The sequence below is a fragment of the Oncorhynchus kisutch genome, linkage group LG8 (assembly GCF_002021735.2).
Source record: "Oncorhynchus kisutch isolate 150728-3 linkage group LG8, Okis_V2, whole genome shotgun sequence".
NCBI classification, from domain to species: Eukaryota; Metazoa; Chordata; class Actinopteri; order Salmoniformes; family Salmonidae; genus Oncorhynchus; species Oncorhynchus kisutch.
The window spans coordinates 24,532,175-24,545,264 of record NC_034181.2 but is presented as its reverse complement, the minus strand read 5'-3'; the positions used below and the strand labels follow the sequence as shown (position 1 = coordinate 24,545,264).

The following is a 13,090-nucleotide window of genomic DNA, read 5'->3' as shown; positions in this document are numbered from 1 at the left end:
ATCCCGAGGCCTCATTTCTTGTAGCCAGGAAACTTCTCCCGAATTTCGAACATCTTTTGCCTCACTCACAGGAAAAATACATTGGATCCTTGTTATTCTCCATTCCGAGAGGGATACAAACCCCTCCTTTGACAAATCAGACCACATCTCCATTCTGATCCTCCCCGCCTATAGGCAGAAGTTAAAACAGGAAGCACCTGTGTTAAGGTCTGTACAACGCTGGTCTGACCAATCGGAATCCATTCTGCAGGACTGTCTTGATCACGTGGACTGGGATATGTTCCGGGCCACCTCTGGGAATAAATTAGACATAGAAAGTAATTCAATCTGGGTTCATCAGGAAGTGGATAGAGGATGTTGTTCCGACAGTGATGATTAAAACATACGCAAATAGCGTTTAGCTATTAGCGCAAACCACCGCATTTAACCACTGTAGAGTGTCTGGAAATATGAGCAGACCACCTATGACCACCACAAGAAAATCAAAGAGGCAAAAAGACAGTACAGGTACAGAGTCGCAATTCAACGCCTCAGACACGAGACGCATGTGGCAGGAACTTAAGACAATACGGATTATAAAAGTAAAACTAGCCACGTCACGGTCACTGATGCCTCACTCCCAGACATGCTAAACACAGACGACGACGTGTGCCCCCGCTGCTCACGAGGACTGCGGGCTGCCAATCTGTGTAGCTGAAGTGAGTAGGACCTTCACGCGTGTAAACCGTCATAAGGCTGCTGGCCTGGATGGCATTCCAAGCTGCGTCCCCAGAGCATCCGCAGACCAGCCGGCTGGAGTGTTTACAGACATTTTCAACCTCTCACTATCCCAGACTGTAGTCCTCACTTGCTTAAAGATGGCCACCATTCTTCCTGTACCCAAGCAAGCCAAGTTAACTGAATTAATTATTATTGCCTCGTAGCACTCACTTCTGTCATCATGAAGTGCGTTGAAAGGATAGTCAAGGATTGTATTACCTCCACCATACCCAACAGATCTATGAACAATGCAATCGCCATTGCACTACACACCACCCTATCCCACTTGGACAAGTGGAACACCTATGTCAGAATGCTGTTCATAGACTACAACTCAGCTTTTAACACCATACTGGCCTTCAAGCTCGTCATTAAGCTCAGGGCCTTCTGTCTGAACTCCTCTCTATGCAAGTGGATCCTAGATTTCCTGAGGGTCGGCAACAACACCTCCGCCATGCTGATACTCATCACGGGGGCTCCCCAGGGGTGTGTGCTCAGCCCCCTTCTGTACTCCCTGTTCACCCATGACTGCGTGGCCATGCACGACTCCAAGTCAATCATCAAGTTTACTGATGACACAACAGTGGTAGGCCTGATTAACAACAATGATGAGACAGCCTACAGGGAGGAGGTTAGAGCCCTGGTGGAGTGGTGCCAGGAAAATAACCTCTCCCTCAACGTCAACCAAACAAAGGGGCAGATCGTGAACTACAGGAGACAGAAGAGGGAGCACGCCCCCATCCTCATCGACGGGCCGCAGTGGACATCACTGAGGACTTGAAATGGTCTCGCCACACCGACATTGTGGTGAAGAAGGCGCAACAGCGCCTCTACAACCTCATTGAGAGCATTCTGTCGGGCTGCATTCAGCACCCGGGTGAATACTGTATCCCCGACATAGTTTATTAAAATATTTATACTAATGTACATTGTATTTTAGTTATACTGTTTATACAAACTGCATATTTCACGCCCTGACCTTAGAGCCTTTTTATGTCTCTATTTTGGTTTGGTCAGGGTATGATTTGGGTGGGCATTCTATGTTCTTTATTTCTTTGTTTCTGGCCGAGTGTGGTTCCCAATCAGAGGCAGCTGTCTATCGTTGTCTCTGATTAGGGATCATACTTAGGCAGCCCTTTCCCTCCTCCTGTGTGGGATCTTGTTCTTTGTTTGTGTGCAGGTAGTTTGTACAACGAAGCTATTCGGTCGTTGTATTCTTTATTGTTTTGTCTTTTCTAAAGTTTCACTTCGTTAATAAATTATGTGAAACTCAAAGAACGCTGCGCCTTGGTCTCATCCTTCCGACGACACTCGTTACAGCATATTTATTTATATACTGGATTCACGACATACTGTAGCTCACACTTGATTAAATCTACATGAGCTTATCTTGTGTAAATTCCCCCGGTGTACATATGTCTAGATTGCATTTTGATACAGCTACAGTGCTATTTGGGTTGAACATCCAGGATTCGTCTCTCCGTTCTTTTAATTGACATTTGACTGCATTCTTAGGAGCAAGCAACATAAGCATTTTGTTGCACCACTATAACACCTGCTAAACTGTTTATGTGACCAATGAACTTTGATTTAACTTAATGAGAGAACGTTTCCTTTGATACTTTTAGTGTAATTTCCACAGCAGGAGCCTTTTGTTGTATGGCTGATGTCCAGTCTAGACGTCGGCTTGTCTCTTCATATAGCCATTGAGTCACAATTCTCTCGCTATCGTCATCCCAGGGCTGGGTTAAGAGGTCCTTTAAGCTTCACTCAGCTCTGTGTGACCGGTTACTGTCTTTTACAAGTCCACACTTGAACCACACAAAGAGTTTGTGTCTCTGCTATAGGACACTGTGTTGTTCTTTGACAACTTATCACTATTAGGGTCAGATATGGGCTAGATTATTTAGCCCTCTCTTGTCTGTCTGCTTCTCTCTTTTGTGCTCTTTCTGCTCTGGGCTGCTATACTGTAGGTCATTACTGTAGCAGTGAATGCTTTATTTTTCTAATGGTGGAAAAGGGGGAGGGACTATGTGGTGAATGAATGAGTGTATTTTATTCCTTCAGTTTCCCCCTCCGTCGCCCTCTTCCTCCACTAAATTGCTACCTCTTACTACCTCTCTCACTCTGTCCTACCATTTTATTTCCTCCTGTCTACCCCCCTAGCTCTCGCTCTCTCCCTTTCTCCCTCTCAGAATTCCCCCCTACCTGTCTGAACAGGGAGCAGTAGAGCGCTGTGGGACAGAGGAGAAAGAAAGAGAGAGGAGGAGAGTAGGAGGAACAAAGACATAGTGAGGGAGAACAGGAAAGTGGTGTGTGTATTGAGAAGAGAGTGGACTGACGGAGAGGTAGAGAGTAGAGGGGTACATAAGAGAAGCGTTGTGAGGAGGTTGCTCTGTTTTTGTCCTTTGGAAAACCTTTTCCCTGTTGGTGTCGTGCTGGCTTGTTATGGATGCTATCATGCTGCAGGAGAAACTAGTGGAACGCTTGCTGTGCCCTCGAGTCAGAACCGCGAGGCGGAAGGTAAAGAACTGGAACGTGACAGGCGAGAGAGGATAGGGAATGAGAGGAGAGAGAGGATAGGGAATGAGAGGAGAGAGAGGATAGGGAATGAGAGGAGAGAGAGAGGATAGGGAATGAGAGGAGAGAGAGAGGATAGGGAATGAGAGGAGAGAGGATAGGGAATGAGAGAGGAGAGAGGATAGGGAATGAGAGGAGAGAGAGGATAGGGAATGAGAGGAGAGAGAGGATAGGGAATGAGAGGATAGGGAATGAGAGGAGAGAGAGGATAGGGAATGAGAGGAGAGAGAGGATAGGGAATGAGAGGAGAGAGAGGATAGGGAATGAGAGGAGAGAGAGGATAGGGAATGAGAGGAGAGAGAGGATAGGGAATGAGAGGAGAGAGAGAAAGTAAAGGAGAGGGGGTCAATGTCAAAGAGAAATTGACATTTAACACACACACACACACACACAGGTCAGTAAACTCTCATAGAAACACCATCTTTCTCTCTCTAACATGTCATATTAGTATGGAATATACTGTTTTCTTAAGTTATGTCCTGATGCGTTCATGACAGATTTATGGGTAGTTTGTTTGTTCTGACTGTGGCATATTTGTTCCCACACACACCCTAGAAGTAAGTCAGATGTTTGTATGATTACTCATTGATATAGATTTCCCAATTCTCTGTGTGTGTGACTTCAGCACGAGCTCTCTTCCATGTCTATGTATGCTGTGACCGTGTGTATGCGTGTTTGTGTATGTAAGCCTTGCCCCAGGAGCTGTCGAGAATGCACATGACAAATTATGACAACTTGTTATAGACCCTGACTGAGTATTTCCTTGGCATGTTTGTGTTTGTTTGGGGTTTAAAATAGGCCATTTATGTCTGGTCAATACAGCCTTTGTCACCCTCCGTTGGCTGCCAGACTCTGGCCTTGGTAGACTGGTAAGGCTGTTAGTGTGTGTGTATGGGGTCTTCAGTACTGTAGATTCTGAGTAAGGAGAAGCTTTGGATGATGTGTGAATGGTGTCAGAAGGGGATGAGGAGAGCTGCAAGATAGACAGCCATTGTGTGGTGGAAATGTTATAGATCAGTCATACTTTTCTCTCTCTTTCTCTCACTGTGTCTGTGTGTTTTTTATGTGTGTGTGTGTCTGTGTCTGTTGGTGTGTGTGGAAAAAGCGCAGCGCCAGGTCTTAGAGACTTTCTCCCCTGTTGAGTTTGAATTTGAGCTGTATTTGAATTTAAATGGCAATTTTTCTCTAATTTATTTAGGCCTTAGGAATGTTGCTTTGAATAGATATCCGACTGAGGATATTGTATGTTCATTTACCTATTGTGTGACTGAGTCTCTCTCTCTGTCCCGCTCGCTGTCTCTCTCTCTGTCTCGCTCTCTGTCTCTCTTTCTCTCTCTCTCAGGAGAAGCAGTATGTGGGCTTTGCCACCCTCCCTAACCAGGTGCACAGGAAGTCAGTGAAAAAGGGTTTTGACTTCACTCTCATGGTCGCCGGTCAGTGAAAGTATTGTTTGTAGCATTTACTGTAGTAAAAGTAAAACAACCCAGTGATATTAAGTACTTAATGTGTTTTTCATGAATGTTGACTCAGTGTTAGTGTTGATGGCCGTCTGTGTGTGTTGGTGGTTGTTTAGAAACATGTTATACTGAACAAAAATATAAGTGCAACATGTAAAGTGTTGGTCCCATGTTTCATGAGCTGAAATAAAAGACCCCAGAAATGTTTTCATATGCAAAAAGAGCTTATTTCTCTCACATTTTGTGCACAAATTTGTTTTCTTACATCACTGTTAGTAAGCATTTCTCCTTTGCCAAGATAATCCATCCACCTGACACGTTTGGCATATCAAGAAGCTGATTAAACAGCATGACCATTAAACAGGTGTGCTGGGGACATTAAAAGGCCACTCTAAAATGTGCAGTTTTGTCAAACAACACAATTCCAAAGATGTCTCAAGTTTTGTGGAGGCGTTCAATTGGCATGCTGACTGCAGGAATGTCCACGAGCTGTTGCCAAATAATGAAATGCTAATTTCTTTACCATAAGCCGCCTCCAACGTCATCTTAGAGAATTTGTCAGTACGTCCAACCGGGCTCACAACCGAAGACCACGTAACAACCTCCACATCCGGTGTGTTCACCTGTGGGATCGTCTGAGACTAGCCACTTGGACAGCTGATGAAACTGTGGGTTTGCACAACAATTTCTGCACAAACTGTCAGAAACTGTCTCAGGGAAGCTCAACTGCCTGCTAGTTGTCCTCACCAGGGTCTTGACCTGACTGCAGTTTGGCGTCGTAACCGACTTCAGTGGGCAGATGCTCACCTTCGATGGCTGCTGGCACACTGGAGGAGTGTGCTCTTCACAAATTCATTCAGATTTCAACTGTGCAGCCGGGAAGGTGGCAGATGTTGTAAACAGAGTGCCCCATGGTGGCAGCAGGGTTATGGTATGGGCAGCATAAGCTACGGACAATAAACACAATTGCATTTTATTGATGGCAATTTGAATGCAGAGATACAGTGACGAGATACTGAGGCCCATTGTTGTACCATTCATCCACCTCCATCACCTCATGTTTCAGCATGATAATGCACGGCTCCATGTCAAAAGGATCTCTACACAACTCCTGGAAGCGTAAAATGTCCCAGTTCTTCCATGGCCTGCGTACTCACTAGACATATCACCCATTGAGCACGACAGCGTGTTCCATTTCCTGCCAATATCCAGCAACTTTGCACATTAAAGAGGAGTGGGACAACATTTCACAGGCCACAATCAACTCTATGTGAAGGAGATTTGTCACGTTGCAAGAGACTAAAGGTGGTCACACCAGATACTGACTGGTTTTCTGATCCACGCCCCTACCCTTTTCTTTAAGGTATCTGTGACCAACAGATGCATATCTGTATTCCCAGTCATGTCAAATCCATAGATTAGGGTCTAATGAATTTATTTCAATTGATTTATTTCCTTATATGAACTGTAACACAGTAAAATCTTTGAAATTGTTGCTCATATATTTTTGTTCAGTGTATGTAATATGTATATCATGTTACAGGGGAGTCTGGTATGGGTAAATCTACTCTTGTCAACAGCCTGTTCCTCACAGACCTGTACAAGGACAGGAAACTACTCAACGCTGAGGGTGAGTAACACACACACACACACACATTAAAATGTAAACTAGAGCAATTTTAAAATGCCATCTCATTAGAGGTTCTCTTCCCTTTCTCTGTCCATCCCTCCCTCTCTCAGAGCGTATCAACCAGACAGTGGAAATCATTAAGCATACAGTGGACATTGAGGAGAAAGGAGTGAAGCTCAAATTGACCATTGTAGACACGCCAGGGTTTGGAGACGCTGTCAACAACAATGAATGGTGAGCTAAATCTCTTTGAGGCTTCTTTACAGGTGAGAACAGTGTTTCCCGACTCCAGTCTTGAGTTCCCCAAACAGAACACATTTTGATTGTAGTTCAAATCAAATCAAATCAAATTTATTTATATAGCCCTTCGTACATCAGCTGATATCTCAAAGTGCTGTACAGAAACCCAGCCTAAAACCCCAAACAGCAAGCAATGCAGGTGTAGAAGCAGTTCCAGACAAACTCACCTGATTCAACTCAATAAGGGCTTGATGATTAGTTGACAAGTTGAATCAGGTGTGCTTCACTGGGACTACAACAAAAATGTGTGCTGTTGGGGAACTCTAGGACTGGAGTTGGGAAACACTGGGTTAGAAGATTGACCTAAAATAGGAATGATAGCGGAAATTCATCTTGTACAGTGGGGCAAAAAAGTATTTAGTCATCCACCAATTGTGCAAGTTCTCCCACTTAAAAAGATGAGAGAGGCCTGTAATTTTCATCATTGGTACACTTCAACTATGACAGACAAAATTAGAAAAAAAAATCCAGAAAATCACATTGTGGGATTTTTTATGAATTTATTTGCAAATAATGGTGTAAAATAAGTACTGGATTTTATTTCTCATTTTGTCTGTCATAGTTGAAGTGTACCAATGATGAAAATTACAGGCCTCTCTCATCTTTTTAAGTGGGAGAACTTGCACAATTGGTGGCTGACTAAATACTTTTTTGCCCCACTGTATGTCGCTCCTATAAACATGAGCTGGCGCACACCCAAAAATATTAGTAGAGATGCTGACTAATCGAAAGTAAACTGTAGGCTATGAAAAATAAAGTAAAGAGTCACAATATAAAAACCACCAACGTTTCAGCATCACATTGCCTACTTCAGGGTTATTAATTACTGGGAACTTGTATATAGTGTGCAACTCTATTTTGATAGTTCCTGTAAGCCTTGACTGATTGTGGCGTGTGTGTGTGTGTGTGTGTGTGTGTGTGTGTGTGTGTGTGTGTGTGTGTGTGTGTGTGTGTGTATGTATATATATATATATATATATATAGCTGGAAGCCGATCACAGACTACATCGACCAGCAGTTTGAGCAGTACTTCAGAGATGAGAGTGGACTGAACAGGAAGAATATACAGGACAACAGAGTCCACTGCTGCCTCTACTTTATTCCTCCGTTCGGACACGGGTAACACAAACACACACGCGCACACACACACACACACACACACAGGAATGTGATAGTGTAATGACAGGTATAGATATTAATAACACATCCTGAGTGTGATGACAGGAGGATACTATGTAAACAGCACCAATACAACTCAACCAGCAAACACTGTTATTACTGTCCACTTCAGTCAGAATGCACTTAGTCTCCATGAAAACTCACACGTGCATGCAGGTACACACGCACATACTCTGACCAGGCGGGGTATCTCCTCTCCCTTGCAGACTGCGTCCAGTAGATGTTGAGTTTATGAAGGCTCTCCATGAGAAGGTGAACGTGGTTCCTCTCATTGCCAAGGCTGACTGTCTCACTCCCAATGAGATCAAGAAACTCAAAGACAGGGTGAGTCCAACACAGCAGACAGACTAAAACTGCTGAAGCAGGTGTCACATTATGATTGGAAGATTGGAAGTTGCTCACCCAGCACAATGTGTGGTGCCGCGTGTGTGTGTTTGTGTGTGTGCATGTAGGTCCGTGAGGAAATTGAGAGGTTTGGCATTAAGGTGTACCAGTTCCCAGAGTGTGACTCTGATGAGGACGAGGAGTTCAAACAACTGGACAAAGAACTGAAGGTGAGAGACACAACTGGAGACCGAACATTAAGAATAGAGTTCTGAGCTGAACAAGAACTCTAAACTCAACCATGCCTTCTAACATGTCAATCTATCATGCCAAATCCTAACCTGTGTGTGTGTGCTCACGTGTGTGTGTGTGTGTGTGTGTAGGAGTGCTGTCCGTTAGCAGTGATTGGCAGTAACACAGTGGTTGAGGCCAGGGGCCAGAGAGTGAGAGGGAGACTCTATCCATGGGGTATTGTGGAAGGTGGGTGACAACAATGGAGGACACAGATCAATATTACTCAGGGCTTTGACTCTTTAAGTTGCATGGTGAACATTCCTCACATATTATTAACATTTTTGAAAGAAAAATGACTGAAACTCAAACTATGAAAAACAACCTCTATGTACCCTTATGTCTCAACCAATGCAGTATGATTAGGCTCAGTTTTCTTGCTCAGAAAACGCCCTGTTCCTAATAGGATACAGTGCATCACTGCTGGTGGATACAACAGAGGAATGTTTTATCTAAGCAAATCATGTCAGTGTAAAATGACCCAGTCTTTCTGTCTGTTTGTGTTTGTGTTTCAGTGGAGAACCAGTCTCACTGTGACTTTGTGAAGCTGAGGAACATGTTGATTCGCTCTCACATGCATGACCTCAAAGACGTGACATGTGATGTGCACTATGAGAACTACAGAGCCCAGTGTATACAGGACATGACCAGGTATGTGCGTCTGTGTGTATACTGTAGAGCAGGGTTTCCCAAACTCTGTCCCGGGGCCCCCCCTGTGTGCACATTTTGTTTTTTTGCCCTAGCATTACACAGTAGTTTAAATAATCAAAGCTAGGGCAAAGCCAGAATGTGCACCCAGAGGGGGCCTCGGGAACGAGTTTGGGAAACCCTGTTGTAGAGGTCAGACAGAGTGCAAGACCGAAAGTATGAGGTGCTTGGTTTATAGTTTATATCTGAAGTGTTTATTAATATTGCCCTTGTGTGAGTCTGTATTCATGTTCCTTATGTTTTTTTCCCCTCAGTAAACTGACGCAGGACAACCGCATGGAAAGCCCGATCCCCATCCTGCCCCTATCCACCCCAGATGTGGAGACAGACAGACTCATCAAGATGAAAGATGAAGAGGTAAACTGCTATGTCATCATGGGTAACATCACCTATACAGGATAGTCTCCCGTTTATAGAGAGATCCTAGAAAGGACAAAAATGGCATTACCACTCGTACTCTCTCTCTACCTCCTCTCTAACTTCTCACTTTCTCTGTCTCTCTGTCTTTCTCACACACTTCCTCTCTACCCCACCCCCCTTCTTTCTCTTTCTCACACACTTTCTCTCTACCCCACCCCCCTTCTTTCTCTCTCTCTCTCTGTGTCTTTCTCTCTACCCCACCCCCTTCTTTCTCTCTCTCTCTGTGTCTCTCTCTACCCCACCCCCTTCTTTCTCTCTCTCTCTGTGTCTCTCTCTACCCCACCCCCCTTCTTTCTCTCTCTCTCTCTGTGTCTCTCTCTCTACCCCACCCCCCTTCTTTCTCTCTCTGTGTCTTTCTCTCTACCCCACCCCCCTTCTTTCTCTCTCTCTGTGTCTCTCTCTACCCCACCCCCCTTCTTTCTCTCTCTCTCTACCCCACCCCTTTCTTTCTCTCTCTCTGTGTCTTTCTCTCTACCCCACCCCCCTTCTTTCTCTGTGTCTTTCTCTCTCTCTCTCTGTGTCTTTCTCTCTACCCCCACCCCCCTTCTTTCTCTCTCTCTGTGTCTCTCTCTACCCCACTCCCCTTCTTTCTCTCTCTCTCTGTGTCTTTCTCTCTACCCCACCCCTTCTCTCTCTCTCTCTCTCTCTCTCTCTCTCTCTCTCTCTCTCTCTCTCTCTCTCTCTCTCTCTCTCTCTCTCTCTCTCTCTCTCTCTCTCTCTCTCTCTGTGTCTTTCTCTCTACCCCACCCCCCTTCTTTCTCTCTCTCTGTTGTCTTTCTCTCTACCCCACCCCCCTTCTTTCTCTCTCTCTGTGTCTTTCTCTCTACCCCACCCCCCTTCTTTCTCTCTCTCTGTGTCTTTCTCTCTACCCCACCCCCCTTCTTTCTTTCTCTCTCTCTCTCTCTGTGTCTTTCTCTCTACCCCACCCCCCTTCTTTCTCTCTCTGTGTCTTTCTCTCTACCCCACCCCCTTCTTTCTCTTTCTCTCTCTCTGTCTTTCTCTCTACCCCACCCCCCTTCTTTCTCTTTCTCTCTCTGTGTCTTTCTCTCTACCCCACCCCCCTTCTTTCTCTCTCTCTCTCTGTGTCTTTCTCTCTACCCCCACCCCCCTTCTTTCTCTCTCTCTCTGTGTCTTTCTCTCTACCCCACCCCCCTTCTTTCTCTCTCTCTCTCTCTCTCTCTCTCTCTCTCTCTCTCTCTCTGTGTCTTTCTCTCTACCCCACCCCCCCTTCTTTCTTTCTCTCTCTCTCTCTCTCTCTCTCTCTCTCTGTGTCTTTCTCTCTACCCCACCCCCCTTCTTTCTCTCTCTCTCTCTCTCTCTCTCTGTGTCTTTCTCTCTACCCCACCCCCCTTCTTTCTCTCTCTCTCTCTCTCTCTCTCTCTCTCTCTCTGTGTCTTTCTCTCTACCCCACCGCCTTCTCTCTCTCTCTCTCTCTCTCTCTCTCTCTCTCTCTCTCTCTCTCTCTCTCTCTCTCTCTCTCTCTCTCTCTCTCTCTCTCTCTCTCTCTCTCTCTCTCTCTCTCTCTCTCTCTCTCTCTCTCTCTCTCTCTCTCTCTCTCTCTCTCTCTCTCTCTCTCTGTCTTTCTCTCTACCCCACCCCCCTTCTTTCTCTCTCTCTGCAGTTGGCGAGGATGCAAGAGATGCTAAATAAGATGCAGCAGCAGATCCATGATGGGAAGGACCAGTGAGCTACAACCCCATCTGCTGGCCACTGAACTACAACCACAACTTCAGACATGTTACTTACATACCAACTATAATGTAATCAGGGGTGAAAGTATATTTAATGAGGACCTCCTATGAGTGCACGTGCACGCCATTTTGTTATGGGCCTAATAATATAATTAGTTATAGAATCCCTATTAATTTAATAGGATCTCTGTGACCTAATAGTAAAGATTACTGTTAACTTTTAAAATGTATTGGCCTACCTATTAATGTATCATAAACACAACCAGTCATAATGTTTTCATCTGATTGTCAAACAATGACTCCAAAAGGCTCCTATAGGCTTCCCGCGCACATTATTCCACTCGTAAATAATTCCCGCATCCGTGCACTGTGCACCTGCCATTTGATAAATGCTAAGAGACATCAGTTGCAAAACACCAAAACATTTAGTGAATGACATTCTGTGATGGTCATTCACTAGGCCTACAAAAGTTTTGTAACCTCAATTGATGTGTCCTCTGCTGTCCACTCCCGTCTCTGCCACTTATCTCTGCCTTGGCAAAATGTATGTGTTACTGTCGAACCACGCTGCATTTTCGAGCGTAACCCAATCTTTTTTGTCTGTTCGCTCATTCTTCATGCGGTAATGATAAGTAATAGTATATAAGCCTACAGTTTTCTTGGAATCACTATGTTTTAATTATTGTGACAGGCTCATGCTTTACCGGTACAGTGTACCCCCACAATTTATTTTGCCGGTACTCCGTACAGGACCTGCTTTACTTTCACCCCTGGATATAATCAGCACTGTGTTGGGGGAGAACAGTAGCTGCATGTTCATTGGTCATTTGTTTTTTGGTGCTTGCATATTTGGTCTGTCCTGCAACGAGAAATGTGCTGTTTTTACTGTATCTTGTGTCCATTTGAAACCCATTAATACTATTGACGGTCCTAGTAACATATGACATAACATAAACATGTAATATAAATGACCTGTTAAATGTATCCAATTTATAAATATGGTGAATACTTTTGGGATATTCTGTCAGGTTGTTGTTGAGTGCGTGTGTGTGTGTGTGTGTGTGTGTGTGTGTGTGTGTTTCCAAATGTATCACCCTCTGTTACGAGAACCTTGTTCTGCTTTGAAACTGTGAGAATCCGCTGTCCCTTTCTTAGTGGCATTTCTTGTATGTTCTAGCTACAGACTAATGAACAATAGGCTACCTAAGAATCTGAACATAAATGTAACGTATTAACTTTTTACTGCTAGTCTCTACTTCGACTTGTTGAGAAGTTGAGAAGACCTTTCTCATGTTTTGGTGCTTGTGAATTAGATTGAACATGTCTCTAGCGCCAGTTGCTTACCTTACAGTGAATTGAACCCCTCTGACATACAGTACATAGCAAATGAAAGGGTAGGGACAGAACAGTGAAGGGTGCATGTGCAAGCATGCCGAAGTTACTCAAATCTGCTTACAGCTGGATTTCCACTCTCTCATATGATGCAATGTGTTTGTTCTGAAATGCATTATGACCTATGCCAAGGTACCACTATGGGATGGGAAAAAGAGGCCACATTTTAAGAGGAGCTACTGTATATGCTTCTGTCCAATATGGCAAATCCGTGTGTGTGTGAAGTTTATGCTGCCCTCTGGCTGTGTCATACAGGATGGTGATTGTGGCTTTTTATAGTGCTAGCGCTCAGAGGACGTGGTGGAACTACTGACCAGGTTATGAGGACGAATAAACAGTCTTGATTCATATCAGTGTTT

General features: G+C 44.5%; 1 protein-coding gene across 2 annotated transcripts in view; it reads left to right on the top strand.

Moving 5' to 3' along the window:
• Positions 1–13,081, top strand: part of LOC109896042 (septin-5-like) — a 33,243-nt gene extending 20,162 nt beyond the window's left edge. Inside the window, exons 1-11 of one of the 2 annotated variants that reach the window (XM_031829890.1) lie at positions 3,021–3,282; positions 4,682–4,772; positions 6,340–6,426; positions 6,537–6,660; positions 7,711–7,845; positions 8,112–8,229; positions 8,358–8,459; positions 8,613–8,709; positions 9,036–9,171; positions 9,483–9,585; positions 11,270–13,081. In XM_031829890.1, coding sequence (XP_031685750.1) covers positions 3,208–3,282; positions 4,682–4,772; positions 6,340–6,426; positions 6,537–6,660; positions 7,711–7,845; positions 8,112–8,229; positions 8,358–8,459; positions 8,613–8,709; positions 9,036–9,171; positions 9,483–9,585; positions 11,270–11,335 — 1,134 coding nt within the window. In that variant the 5' untranslated portion in view covers positions 3,021–3,207 and the 3' untranslated portion in view covers positions 11,336–13,081. Of the gene's footprint in view, positions 1–3,020; positions 3,283–4,681; positions 4,773–6,339; positions 6,427–6,536; positions 6,661–7,710; positions 7,846–8,111; positions 8,230–8,357; positions 8,460–8,612; positions 8,710–9,035; positions 9,172–9,482; positions 9,586–11,269 lie in introns of those variants that run through there. The other variant, XM_020490241.2, reaches the window with a different exon arrangement.
• Positions 13,082–13,090: the final 9 nt, after the last annotated feature.